This window comes from Salmo salar, chromosome 08 (genome assembly GCF_965601325.2).
Source record: "Salmo salar chromosome 08, fSalSal1, whole genome shotgun sequence".
NCBI classification, from domain to species: Eukaryota; Metazoa; Chordata; class Actinopteri; order Salmoniformes; family Salmonidae; genus Salmo; species Salmo salar.
The window spans coordinates 33,126,480-33,140,888 of record NC_138298.1 but is presented as its reverse complement, the minus strand read 5'-3'; the positions used below and the strand labels follow the sequence as shown (position 1 = coordinate 33,140,888).

General features: G+C 53.4%; 1 protein-coding gene across 1 annotated transcript in view; it reads left to right on the top strand.

Moving 5' to 3' along the window:
- Positions 1-14,409, top strand: part of maml3 (mastermind-like transcriptional coactivator 3) — a 242,519-nt gene that overhangs the window by 166,399 nt on the left and 61,711 nt on the right. Inside the window, exon 4 of the mRNA XM_045723115.2 lies at positions 10,106-10,372. Coding sequence (XP_045579071.2) covers positions 10,106-10,372 — 267 coding nt within the window. The remainder of the gene's footprint in view (positions 1-10,105; positions 10,373-14,409) is intronic.

Sequence of the window (14,409 nt, the reverse complement as noted above, 5' to 3'; positions counted from 1 at the left end):
GACACATTAAATAGTCCTCCCTCCCTACAGATTAAACAGACCAACCCTCTTCTCTCTCTACGACACATTAAATAGAGTCCTCCCTCCCTACAGATTAAACAGACCAACCCTCTTCTCTCTCTACGACACATTAAATAGAGTCCTCCCTCCCTACAGATTAAACAGACCAACCCTCTTCTCTCTCTACGACACATTAAATAGAGTCCTCCCTCCCTACAGATTAAACAGACCGACCCTCTTCTCTCTCTACGACACATTAAATAGAGTCCTCCTCCCTACAGATTAAACAGACCAACCCTCTTCTCTCTCTACGACACATTAAATAGAGTCCTCCCTCCCTACAGATTAAACAGACCAACCCTCTTCTCTCTCTACGACACATTAAATAGAGTCCTCCCTCCCTACAGATTAAACAGACCAACCCTCTTCTCTCTCTACGACACATTAAATAGAGTCCTCCCTCCCTACAGATTAAACAGACCAACCCTCTTCTCTCTCTATGACACATTAAATAGTCCTCCTCCCTACAGATTAAACAGACCAACCCTCTTCTCTCTCTACGACACATTAAATAGTCCTCCTCCCTACATATTAAACAGACCAACCCTCTTCTCTCTCTATGACACATTAAATAGTCCTCCTCCCTACAGATTAAACAGACCAACCCTCTTCTCTCTCTACGACACATTAAATAGTCCTCCTCCCTACATATTAAACAGACCAACCCTCTTCTCTCTCTACGACACATTAAATAGTCCTCCTCCCTACATATTAAACAGACCAACCCTCTTCTCTCTCTACGACACATTAAATAGTCCTCCCTCCCTACAGATTAAACAGACCAACCCTCTTCTCTCTCTACGACACATTAAATAGAGTCCTCCCTCCCTACAGATTAAACAGACCAACCCTCTTCTCTCTCTACGACACGTTAAATAGAGTCCTCCCTCCCTACAGATTAAACAGACCAACCCTCTTCTCTCTCTACGACACATTAAATAGAGTCCTCCCTCCCTACAGATTAAACAGACCAACCCTCTTCTCTCTCTACGACACATTAAATAGAGTCCTCCCTCCCTACAGATTAAACAGACCAACCCTCTTCTCTCTCTACGACACATTAAATAGTCCTCCCTCCCTACAGATTAAACAGACCAACCCTCTTCTCTCTCTACGACACATTAAATAGAGTCCTCCCTCCCTACAGATTAAACAGACCAACCCTCTTCTCTCTCTACGACACATTAAATAGTCCTCCCTCCCTACAGATTAAACAGACCAACCCTCTTCTCTCTCTACGACACATTAAATAGAGTCCTCCCTCCCTACAGATTAAACAGACCAACCCTCTTCTCTCTCTACGACACATTAAATAGAGTCCTCCCTCCCTACAGATTAAACAGACCAACCCTCTTCTCTCTCTACGACACATTAAATAGAGTCCTCCCTCCCTACAGATTAAACAGACCAACCCTCTTCTCTCTCTACGACACATTAAATAGAGTCCTCCCTCCCTACAGATTAAACAGACCGACCCTCTTCTCTCTCTACGACACATTAAATAGAGTCCTCCCTCCCTACAGATTAAACAGACCAACCCTCTTCTCTCTCTACGACACATTAAATAGTCCTCCCTCCCTACAGATTAAACAGACCAACCCTCTTCTCTCTCTACGACACATTAAATAGTCCTCCCTCCCTACATATTAAACAGACCAACCCTCTTCTCTCTCTACGACACATTAAATAGTCCTCCCTCCCTACAGATTAAACAGACCAACCCTCTTCTCTCTCTACGACACATTAAATAGAGTCCTCCCTCCCTACAGATTAAACAGACCAACCCTCTTCTCTCTCTACGACACATTAAATAGTCCTCCTCCCTACAGATTAAACAGACCCAACCCTCTTCTCTCTCTACGACACATTAAATAGTCCTCCCTCCCTACAGATTAAACAGACCAACCCTCTTCTCTCTCTACGACACATTAAATAGTCCTCCCTCCCTACAGATTAAACAGACCAACCCTCTTCTCTCTCTACGACACATTAAATAGAGTCCTCCCTCCCTACAGATTAAACAGCGTAAAGGGGACCAGTGTGTGAGTGCAGGGACAGAAGTGTGTGTTGATAGTTGCTGTAACTTCCTAAACTGAGTTGGGAGGATGTGTGTGTTTATGTTGGAGTGTATTAGTTGAAGGGTGTGTGTACATTGTAATGTTTCTATTTACTGTGGGTGTATAGACTGTATGTCTGGGGGGTTTGTGTGTGTGTGTGTGTGTGTGTGTGTGTGTGTGTGTGTGTGTGTGTGTGTGTGTGTGTGTGTGTGTGTGTGTGTGTGTGTGTGTGTGTGTGTGTGTGTGTGTGTGTGTGTGTGTGTGTGTGTGTGTGTGTGTGTGTGGGTAGTTGTTGGTGCGTTTGTGTCGGAGTGGGTGTATGTTTCTGTGTGTGTGTGTGTGGTTGTCGGAGTGTGTGTGTTTGTTGGAGTGTGATAGTTTAATGAAGCTGTGAGGTCTGGCTTCACCATCTGCTCGAGGTTGTGTGTGTGTGTGTGTGTCCGTATGTGTGTGTGTCCGTGTGTGTTAGATGGTGTGTTTTCATACATTATCACAAAGTATCTCACACACACATCCTTCAACATGTTTACAGTAATGCATTTAACAGAAAGGCAGAAAGTACATGTTTTATGTACACACACACACACACACACACACACACACACACACACACACACACACACACCTCTCCATGAACTGTTTTGTGTATTTTGATCAGGCAGGGCTGTCTGGAGCCATGTGCTGCTCTTCAGGGGTCCTGACAGTTAGGACACCAGTTTAATGTGCTGATCACTGCTATCTCTCTCTCTCTCTCTCTCTCTCTCTCTCTCTCTCTCTCTCTCTCTCCTTTATTTTCTTGGTCTCTCTCTCTTTTTCACTCTCCATGGTATCTGTCTCCTTCCCTCCTCCTCTCTCCTCCTCCTCCTCCTCCTCCTCCTCCTCTCTCTCTTCCTCCTCTCCTCCTCTCTCCCTCCTCCTCCTCCTCCTCCTCCTCCTCTCTCTTCCTCCTCTCCTCCTCTCTCCCTCCTCCTCCTCCTCTCCCTCCTCCTCCTCTCTCTCTTTCTCCCCTCCTCCTCTCCTCCTCTCTCCCTCCTCCTCCTCCTCTCCCTCCTCCTCCTCCTCCTCCTCTCTCTTCCTCCTCTCCTCCTCTCTCCCTCCTCCTCCTCTCTCTCTTCCTCCTCTCCTCCTCTCTCCCTCCTCCTCCTCCTCTCCCTCCTCCTCCTCTCCTCCTCTCTCCCTCCTCCTCCTCCTCTCCCTCCTCCTCCTCTCTCTCTTTCTCCCTTTCTCCTCTCTCCCTCCTCCTCCTCCTCTCCCTCCTCCTCCTCTCTCTCTTTCTCCCTCCTCCTCTCCTCCTCTCTCCCTCCTCCTCCTCCTCTCTCTCTTTCTCCCTCCTCCTCTCTCTCTTTCTCCCTCCTCCTCTCCTCCTCTCTGCCTCCTCCTCTCTCCCTCCTCCTCTCTCCCTCCTCTCCTCTCCTCCTCCTCCTCCTCCTATTGAAGTGTGTGACAGATGTGTTACATCTCTAGACATGGTGTGTTTCTCCTCCACTATGAGAGGCTTATTGTGTGTGTGTGAGGTTCAGAGTGTAGTGTAATGTGTGGTGCCGCGTGCGGCCTCAGTGTGCTTGTGTGTGTGTGTGTGTGACAGCAGAACAAAGCCCATAATATTACTGCAGTGTGGTCACCATGGGGACAGGACAGGTGACTTCACCTTGGCTGCAGAGCATACACAGAGGTGTACACCACACACACACTTTGGTCCTCTTATATGCAGCCTGCCGCACAATCGTCTTCTCTCATACACACACATGCTCTCTCCATCACAGTCACACTGACACACACACACACACACACACACACATATAATGTAATCACCTGTGCTCTCCCTACCTCCTAACCCAATAAACCTGATAGCCTCCGCTTCCTACAAAAACACATCCTACCTACCCACTGGAACAACAGATAACCCTCCTCTCTCCTCTCTCCTCCTCTCCTCTCTCCTCTCTCCTCCCTCTTCATAAGTCATGTAATGTATGATCTACCTCTCTGCAGGCGTATTCATCTGTATTGGTCTATTGTCTGTCTCCTTCAGAGTGGGTCTATATGCTGTACTAATATTCCTGGTAGCCAGCCTGACTGTATGAGAGTACTGTAGTATTCATACATGGTCTATCTACTGGACTGTCTATAGTCTCCACAAATACTACTGACCCAATTCTACTGTCTGAGAGAGAGAAGGAACACTTTATCCAGAGAGAGAGAGACCGACACAGAGACAGAGAGACAGACACAGAGACAGAGAGACAGACACAGAGACAGAGAGACAGACAGAGAGACAGAGACAGAGAGACAGAGACAGAGACAGACACAGAGACAGAGAGACAGACACAGAGAGAGAGAGACAGACACAGAGAGAGAGAGACAGACACAGAGAGAGAGAGACAGACAGAGAGACACAGAGACAGAGAGACACAGACACAGAGACAGAGAGAGAGAGACAGACACAGAGAGAGAGAGACACAGAGAGAGAGAGAGAGAGAGACACAGACACAGAGAGAGAGAGACACAGACGCAGAGAGAGTGAGACAGGGTAAAGAGGGACAGAGTGAAAGAGACGGTGTGTGTGTGGTTCCCGCGGGACTGCCCGGTGTTGTCGGGGGTGACCAGGCGCAGCGGCCATTGCATCTCCTACGAGCACCATCTGCTCCTTGCCACGGATACAGTTGCCAGGCTACCTGTTTTTCTGTCCTCCTTTGCTTCCCTCCTTTTCTCTCCCTTCTTTACCTTCCTGTCTCCCCACTATCTCTCTCCCTTTGCCTTCTCATCCCCTCTGTCTCTCTCTGTCCGCCACCTCTCTTCCCTTCTGTTTCCTCCATCACCCTCTCCCATGAGGTTGTTAGGACACGACCAGTCAGAGGAGAGAGGGAGATGAACACACAGAGAGAGAGAGAGAGAGAGAGAGAGAGAGAGAGAGAGAGAGAGGAGGGGTAGGAACACACACAGAGAGAGAGAGAGAGAGAGAGAGAGAGAGAGAGAGAGAGAGAGAGAGAGAGAGAGAGAGAGAGAGAGAGAGAGAGAGAGAGAGAGAGAGAGAGAGAGAGAGAGAGAGAGAGAGAGAGAACAGAGGAAGGGGTAGGAACACAGAGAGAGAGAGAGAGAGAACAGAGGAAGGGGTAGGAACACAGAGAGAGAGAGAGGAGAACAGAGAGAAGGGGTAGGAACACAGAGAGAGAGAGAGGAGAACAGAGGAAGGGGTAGGAACACAGAGAGAGAGAGAGGAGAACAGAGGAAGGGGTAGGAACACAGAGAGAGGAGGAGAAGAATTATGGAGAGAGGAGAGGGAGAAGAGATCGTAGATCAGAGTCGTCATGATTGAGCCATCTGCTGAGAGGAGACCAATGAGCCTGTCACACACACACACACACACACACACACCACACACACACACACACAGAACACCAGTGACCCTCGCAGGCCAGACCCTGCTGCTGCACCCTGCCACTCACTCCACTCAGGTTTTATTGGCCTGACTGGCTGGCATCGTGGTGTGCCAAGCGGGAGATGAGACTGTTCGGAGTATCGACCAGTCTGGTCTGGTCTGCTTACTGGGAGGAGTCTGTCCACGCTTCTCTCTCTCTTTTATCACTCCATCTCTCTGTCTTTCTCTCTCTCTCTTTTATCACTCCATCCCTCTGTCTTTCTCTCTCTCTTTTATCACTCCATCTATCTATCTGTCTTTCTCTCTCTCTTTTAGGTTTCCATCACTCCTCCTAACATCTTGTATCTCTCCCTCCATATTCTCTCTCGCTCTGTCGCTCTCTCTCTCTGTCGCTCTGTCGCTCTCTCTCTCTGTCGCTCTCTCTCGCTGTTGCTCTCTCTCTCTCTCTGTCGCTCTCTCTCTCTGTCGCTCTGTCGCTCTCTCTCTCTGTCGCTCTCTGTCGCTCTCTCTCGCTGTTGCTCTCTCTCTCTGTCGCTCTCTCTCTCTGTCGCTCTGTCGCTCTCTCTGTCGCTCTCTCTCTCTGTCACTCTCTGTCTCTCTCTCTCTCTGTCGCTCTGTCGCTCTCTCTCTGTCGCTCTCTTTCTGTCGCTCTGTCGCTCTCTCTCTGTCGCTCTCTTTCTGTCGCTCTGTCGCTCTCTCTCTGTCGCTCTCTTTCTGTCGCTCTGTCGCTCTCTCTCTGTCGCTCTCTCTCTGTCGCTCTCTCTCTGTCGCTCTCTTTCTGTCGCTCTCTCTCTCTGTCGCTCTCTTTCTGTCGCTCTCTCTCTCTGTCGCTCTCTCTCTCTGTCGCTCTCCTGCTCTCTCTGTCTGTCTGTCTGTCTGTCTGTCTGTCTGTCTGTCTGTCTGTCTGTCTGTCTGTCTGTCTGTCTGTCTGTCTGTCTGTCTGTCTGTCTGACTAAACTAACTGACACTTAGGACAATATGTAGCCAACCTTCCGTAAAACAACAGTGAACAAAATAGAACACCATGCATTCATTGTAGTCCGTTGTCGACACCAAGCAGTGGTAAATGATGGACGTTCTTATCCCAAACAATGTACTGAATCAACCTTTAATAGATTCCTGAGCGGGCTCGTCTAATTGGTCGGTTGTTCCAGAGTGCTGTTTCATCCTTTTACAGATTAGCATGCGGCTAAGTGGAGGAAGTAGCTCTTTATATGCTAATGAGGGGGTAATGTATGCACAGAGGACTACCCATACTGCACTGGGAGGGGATGAGAGGACTCAGGGTGGTCTAGGACTACCCATACTGCACTGGGGGGGGGGGGGGGGGGGGGGGGGGGAAATGAGAGGACTCAGGGTGGGCTAGGACTACCCATACTGCACTGGGAGGGGATGAGAGGACTCAGGGTGGTCTCGGACTACCCATACTGCACTGGGAGGGGATGAGAGGACTCAGGGTGGTCTAGGACTACCCATACTGCACTGGGGGGGGGGGGGGGGGGGAATGAGAGGACTCAGGGTGGGCTAGGACTACCCATACTGCACTGGGAGGGGATGAGAGGACTCAGGGTGGTCTCGGACTACCCATACTGCACTGGGAGGGGATGAGAGGACTCAGGGTGGTCTAGGACTACCCATACTGCACTGGGAGGGGATGAGAGGACTCAGGGTGGTCTAGGACTACCCATACTGCACTGGGAGGGGATGAGATAACTCAGGGTGGGCTAGGACTACCCATACTGCACTGGGAGGGGATGAGAGAACTCAGGGTGGGCTAGGACTACCCATACTGCACTGGGAGGGGATGAGGGGTGGTCTAGGACTACCCATACTGCGCTGGGAGGGAATGAAAGCAAGGGGTTAGCTGGGAAGAATCTTTAAAACTGTGGTGTTTAGTCTGAATGAATATACACTACAAGTTAGTGGACACCTGCTCGTTGAACATCTCATTCCAAAATACTGGGCATTAATATGGAGTTGGTCCCCCTTTGCTGCTATAACGGCCTCTGCTCTTCTGGGAAGGATTTCCACTAGATGTTGAAACATTGCTGTGGGGACTTGCTTCCATTCAGCCACAAGAGCATTAGTGAGGTCGGGCACTGATGTTGGGAGATTAGTCCTGGCTCGCAGTCAGCGTTCCAATTCATTCCAAAGTTGTTCGATGGGGTTGAGGTCAGGGCTCTGTGCAGGCTAGTCAAGTTCTTCCACACCGATCTCGACAAACCATTTCTGTATGGACCTCGCTTTGTGCACTGGGGAATTGCCATGCTGAAACAGGAAAGGGCCTTCCCCAAACTGTTGCCACAAAGTTGGAGACACAGAATCGTCTAGAATGTCATTGTATGCCGTAGCATTAAGATTTCCCTTCACTGGAACTAAGGGGCCCAAACCATGAAAAACAGCCCCAGACCATTATTCCACCAAACTTTACAGTTGGCACTATGCATTGTGGCAGGTAGCGTTCTCCTGGTATCCACCAAACCCAGACTGCCAGATGGTGAAGTGTGATTCATCACTCCAGAGAACGTGTTTCCACTGCTCAGAGGCCAATGAGCTACACCACTCCAGCTGACGCTTGGCATTGTGCATGGTGATCTGGCTGTTCGGCCATGGAAACACATTTTGTGAAGCTCCCGACAAACAGTTATTGTGCTGACATTGCTTCCAGAGGCAGTTTGGAACTTGAGTGTTGTAACTGAGGACAGATGATTTTTACTTGCTTCAGCACTCGGTGGACCCGTGCTGTGAGCTTGTGTGGCCTACCACTTCACGGTTGAGCCATTGTTGCTCCTAGACGTTTCCACTTCACAATAACAGCACTTACAGTTAACGGGACAGCTCCAGCAGGGCAGAAATTGGACAAACTGACTTGTTGGAAAGGTGGCATCCTATGACGGTGCCACATTGAAAGTCACTGAGCTCTTCAGTAAGGTCATTCTACTGCCAATGTTTGTCTATGGAGATTGCATGGCTGTGTGCTCAATTTTATACACCTGTCAGCAACTGGTGTGGCTGAAATAGCCCAATCTACTAATTTGGAGGGGTGTCCAAATACTATTGTATAAATAGTGTATCCTGCTGTGTCTGTTCACCTTTACACAGGGTCCCTGGGATAACCCTTTACACGGGGTTCCTGGGATAACCCTTTACACGGGGTTCCTGGGATAACCCTTTACACGGGGTTCCTGGGATAACCCTTTACACAGGGTTCCTGGGATAACCCTTTACACGGGGTTCCTGGGATAACCCTTTACACGGGGTCCCTGGGATAACCCTTTACACGGGGTTCCTGGGATAACCCTTTACACGGGGTTCCTGGGATAACCCTTTACACGGGGTTCCTGGGATAACCCTTTACACGGGGTTCCTGGGATAACCCTTTGCACGGGGTTCCTGGGATAACCCTTTACACGGGGTTCCTGGGATAACCCTTTACACGGGGTTCCTGGGATAACCCTTTGCACGGGGTTCCTGGGATAACCCTTTGCACGGGGTTCCTGGGATAACCCTTTGCACGGGGTTCCTGGGATAACCCTTTACACGGGGTTCCTGGGATAACCCTTTACACGGGGTTCCTGGGATAACCCTTTACACGGGGTTCCTGGGATAACCCTTTACACGGGGTTCCTGGGATAACCCTTTACACGGGGTTCCTGGGATAACCCTTTACACGGGGTTCCTGGGATAACCCTTTACACGGGGTTCCTGGGATAACCCTTTACACGGGGTTCCTGGGATAACCCTTTACACGGGGTTCCTGGGATAACCCTTTACACGGGGTTCCTGGGATAACCCTTTGCACGGGGTTCCTGGGATAACCCTTTGCACGGGGTTCCTGGGATAACCCTTTACACGGGGTTCCTGGGATAACCCTTTACACGGGGTTCCTGGGATAACCCTTTACACGGGGTTCCTGGGATAACCCTTTACACGGGGTTCCTGGGATATCCCTTTACACGGGGTTCCTGGGATAACCCTTTACACGGGGTTCCTGGGATAACCCTTTACACGGGGTTCCTGGGATAACCCTTTACACGGGGTTCCTGGGATAACCCTTTACACGGGGTTCCTGGGATAACCCTTTACACGGGGTTCCTGGGATAACCCTTTACACGGGGTTCTTGGGATAACCCTTTACACGGGGTTCCTGGGATAACCCTTTACACGGGGTTCCTGGGATAACCCTTTACACGGGGTTCCTGGGATAACCCTTTACACGGGGTTCCTGGGATTATCCTTTACACGGGGTTCCTGGGATAACCCTTTACACGGGGTTCCTGGGATAACCCTTTACACGGGGTTCCTGGGATTATCCTTTACACGGGGTTCCTGGGATAACCCTTTACACGGGGTTCCTGGGATAGTCGTTTACACGGGGTTCCTGGAATAGTCCTTTACACGGGGTTCCTGGGATTATCCTTTACACGGGGTTCCTGGGATTATCCTTTACACGGGGTTCCTGGGATAATGAATTTGTCATTGTATTGTAGGTTTTAAGGTAGCTGGTTACTTCTGTCTTCAGTTGAATTCTCTGTGAAAAGCGCCACACAAGCGTTTACTGGTTGATTTGATTGATTGCGTGGTCAGCTGATTGATCTCTCTCTCTCTTTAGGAACAAGGTGTGGTGGGAATGTCTCGGCAGCCCGGTGCCGTCCCTCCCCCTCACCCTGCCGGGGGTGTGGCCTCGGGCACGGGGCCCAATCAGGGCGCAGGGGCCCCTCCCGGTTACCTGGGCAACCAGCAGCAGGCGGCCATGATGAAACAGATGATGGTGATGGAGCAGGAGAAGAGAGTTCAGCTCCACATGATGGAACAACAGAAACAACAGCTACTGAGAGAACAGAGACAGCAGCAACAACAGCTATTACTGGCTGAACAGGTGAGAGGAGGGAGGAGGGACAGAACAGAGAGGAGGGAGGAGGGACAGAACAGAGAGGAGGGAGGAGGGACAGAACAGAGAGGAGGGAGGGAGGGAGGACAGAACAGAGAGGAGGGAGGAGGGACAGAACAGAGAGGAGGGAGGAGGGACAGAACAGAGAGGAGGGAGGAGGGACAGAACAGAGAGGAGGGAGGAGGGACAGAACAGAGAGGAGGGAGGAGGGACAGAACAGAGAGGAGGGAGGAGGGACAGAACAGAGAGGAGGGAGGGAGGGAGGAGGGACAGAACAGAGAGGAGGGAGGGAGGAGGGACAGACCAGAGAGGAGGGAGGAGGGACAGAACAGAGGAGGGAGGAGGGACAGAACAGAGAGGAGGGAGGGAGGAGGGACAGAGAGGAGGGAGGGAGGGAGGGAGGGAGGAGGGACAGAACAGAGAGGAGGGAGGAGGGACAGAACAGAGAGGAGGGAGGGAGGAGGGACAGACCAGAGAGGAGGGAGGAGGGACAGAACAGAGGAGGGAGGAGGGACAGAACAGAGAGGAGGGAGGGAGGAGGGACAGAGAGGAGGGAGGGAGGGAGGGAGGGAGGAGGGACAGAACAGAGAGGAGGGAGGAGGGACAGAACAGAGAGGACGGAGGGAGGGAGGGAGGGAGGGAGGAGGGACAGAACAGAGAGGAGGGAGGAGGGACAGAACAGAGAGGAGGGAGGGAGGAAGGACAGAACAGAGGAGGGAGGGAGGAGGAACAGAGAGGAGGGAGGGAGGAGGGACAGAACAGAGAGGAGGGAGGGAGGGAGGAGGGACAGAACAGAGAGGAGGGAGGGAGGAGGGACAGACCAGAGAGGAGGGAGGGAGGAAGGACAGAACAGAGAGGAGGGAGGGAGGAGGGACAGAGCAGAGAGGAGGGAGGAGGGACAGAGCAGAGAGGAGGGACAGAACAGAGAGGAGGGAGGGAGGAGGGACAGAACAGAGAGGAGGGAGGGAGGAGGGACAGAACAGAGAGGAGGGAGGGAGGAGGGACAGAACAGAGAGGAGGGAGGAAGGAGGGACAGAGCAGAGAGGAGGGAGAGAGGAGGGACAGAAGAGAGAGGAGGGAGGGAGGAGGGACAGAACAGAGAGGAGGGAGGGAGGAGGGACAGAACAGAGAGGAGGGAGGGAGGAGGGACAGAGCAGAGAGGAGGGAGGAGGGACAGAACAGAGAGGAGGGAGGGAGGAGGGACAGAACAGAGAGGAGGGAGGGAGGAGGGACAGAACAGAGAGGAGGGAGGGAGGAGGGACAGAGCAGAGAGGAGGGAGGAGGGACAGAGCAGAGAGGAGGGAGAGAGGAGGGACAGAACAGAGAGGAGGGAGGGAGGAGGGACAGAACAGAGAGGAGGGAGGGAGGAGGGACAGAACAGAGAGGAGGGAGGGAGGAGGGACAGAACAGAGAGGAGGGACAGAGCAGAGAGGAGGGAGGAGGGACAGAGCAGAGAGGAGGGAGGGAGGAGGGACAGAACAGAGAGGAGGGAGGGAGGAGGGACAGAACAGAGAGGAGGGAGGGAGGAGGGACAGAACAGAGAGGAGGGAGGGAGGAGGGACAGAACAGAGAGGAGGGAGGGAGGAGGGACAGAACAGAGAGGAGGGAGGGAGGAGGGACAGAGCAGAGAGGAGGGAGGGAGGAGGGACAGAACAGAGAGGAGGGAGGGAGGAGGGACAGAACAGAGAGGAGGGAGGGAGGGAGGACAGAACAGAGAGGAGGGAGGGAGGAGGGACAGAACAGAGAGGAGGGAGGGAGGAGGGACAGAACAGAGAGGAGGGAGGGAGGAGGAGGGACAGAACAGAGAGGAGGGAGGGAGGAGGGACAGAACAGAGAGGAGGGAGGGAGGAGGGACAGAACAGAGAGGAGGGAGGGAGGAAGGACAGAACAGCGAGGAGGGAGGGAGGAGGGACAGAACAGAGAGGAGGGAGGGAGGAGGGACAGAACAGAGAGGAGGGAGGGAGGAGGGACAGAACAGAGAGGAGGGAGGGAGGAGGGACAGAACAGAGAGGAGGGAGGGAGGAGGGACAGAACAGAGAGGAGGGAGGGAGGAAGGACAGAACAGAGAGGAGGGAGGGAGGGAGGACAGAACAGAGAGGAGGGAGGGAGGGAGGAGGGACAGAACAGAGAGGAGGGAGGGAGGAGGGACAGAACAGAGAGGAGGGAGGGAGGAGGGACAGAGCAGAGAGGAGGGAGGAGGGACAGAGCAGAGAGGAGGGAGAGAGGGGGGACAGAACAGAGAGGAGGGAGGGAGGAGGGACAGAGCAGAGAGGAGGGAGGAGGGACAGAGCAGAGAGGAGGGAGAGAGGGGGGACAGAACAGAGAGGAGGGAGGGAGGAGGGACAGAACAGAGAGGAGGGAGGGAGGAGGGACAGAACAGAGAGGAGGGAGGGAGGAGGGACAGAACAGAGAGGAGGGAGGGAGGAGGGACAGAGCAGAGAGGAGGGAGAGAGGAGGGACAGAACAGAGAGGAGGGAGGGAGGAGGGACAGAACAGAGAGGAGGGAGGGAGGAGGGACAGAACAGAGAGGAGGGAGGGAGGAGGGACAGAACAGAGAGGAGGGAGGGAGGAGGGACAGAACAGAGAGGAGGGAGGGAGGAGGGACAGAGCAGAGAGGAGGGAGAGAGGAGGGACAGAACAGAGAGGAGGGAGGGAGGAGGGACAGAACAGAGAGGAGGGAGGGAGGAGGGACAGAACAGAGAGGAGGGAGGGAGGAGGGACAGAGCAGAGAGGAGGGAGGAGGGACAGAACAGAGAGGAGGGAGGGAGGAGGGACAGAACAGAGAGGAGGGAGGGAGGAGGGACAGAACAGAGAGGAGGGAGGGAGGAGGGACAGAGCAGAGAGGAGGGAGGAGGGACAGAGCAGAGAGGAGGGAGAGAGGAGGGACAGAACAGAGAGGAGGGAGGGAGGAGGGACAGAACAGAGAGGAGGGAGGGAGGAGGGACAGAACAGAGAGGAGGGAGGGAGGAGGGACAGAACAGAGAGGAGGGACAGAGCAGAGAGGAGGGAGGAGGGACAGAGCAGAGAGGAGGGAGGGAGGAGGGACAGAACAGAGAGGAGGGAGGGAGGAGGGACAGAACAGAGAGGAGGGAGGGAGGAGGGACAGAACAGAGAGGAGGGAGGGAGGAGGGACAGAACAGAGAGGAGGGAGGGAGGAGGGACAGAACAGAGAGGAGGGAGGGAGGAGGGACAGAGCAGAGAGGAGGGAGGGAGGAGGGACAGAACAGAGAGGAGGGAGGGAGGAGGGACAGAACAGAGAGGAGGGAGGGAGGGAGGACAGAACAGAGAGGAGGGAGGGAGGAGGGACAGAACAGAGAGGAGGGAGGGAGGAGGGACAGAACAGAGAGGAGGGAGGGAGGAGGAGGGACAGAACAGAGAGGAGGGAGGGAGGAGGGACAGAACAGAGAGGAGGGAGGGAGGAGGGACAGAACAGAGAGGAGGGAGGGAGGAAGGACAGAACAGCGAGGAGGGAGGGAGGAGGGACAGAACAGAGAGGAGGGAGGGAGGAGGGACAGAACAGAGAGGAGGGAGGGAGGAGGGACAGAACAGAGAGGAGGGAGGGAGGAGGGACAGAACAGAGAGGAGGGAGGGAGGAGGGACAGAACAGAGAGGAGGGAGGGAGGAAGGACAGAACAGAGAGGAGGGAGGGAGGGAGGACAGAACAGAGAGGAGGGAGGGAGGGAGGAGGGACAGAACAGAGAGGAGGGAGGGAGGAGGGACAGAACAGAGAGGAGGGAGGGAGGAGGGACAGAACAGAGAGTAGGGAGGGAGGGAGGAAGGAAGGACAGAACAGAGAGGAGGGAGGGAGGAGGGACAGAACAGAGAGTAGGGAGGGAGGGAGGAAGGAAGGACAGAACAGAGAGGAGGGAGGGAGGAGGGACAGAGCAGAGAGGAGGGACAGAACAGAGAGGAGGGAGGGAGGAGGGACAGAACAGAGAGGAGGGAGGGAGGAGGGACAGAACAGAGAGGAGTGAGGGAGGAGGGACAGAACAGAGAGGAGGGAGGGAGGAGGGACAGAACAGAGA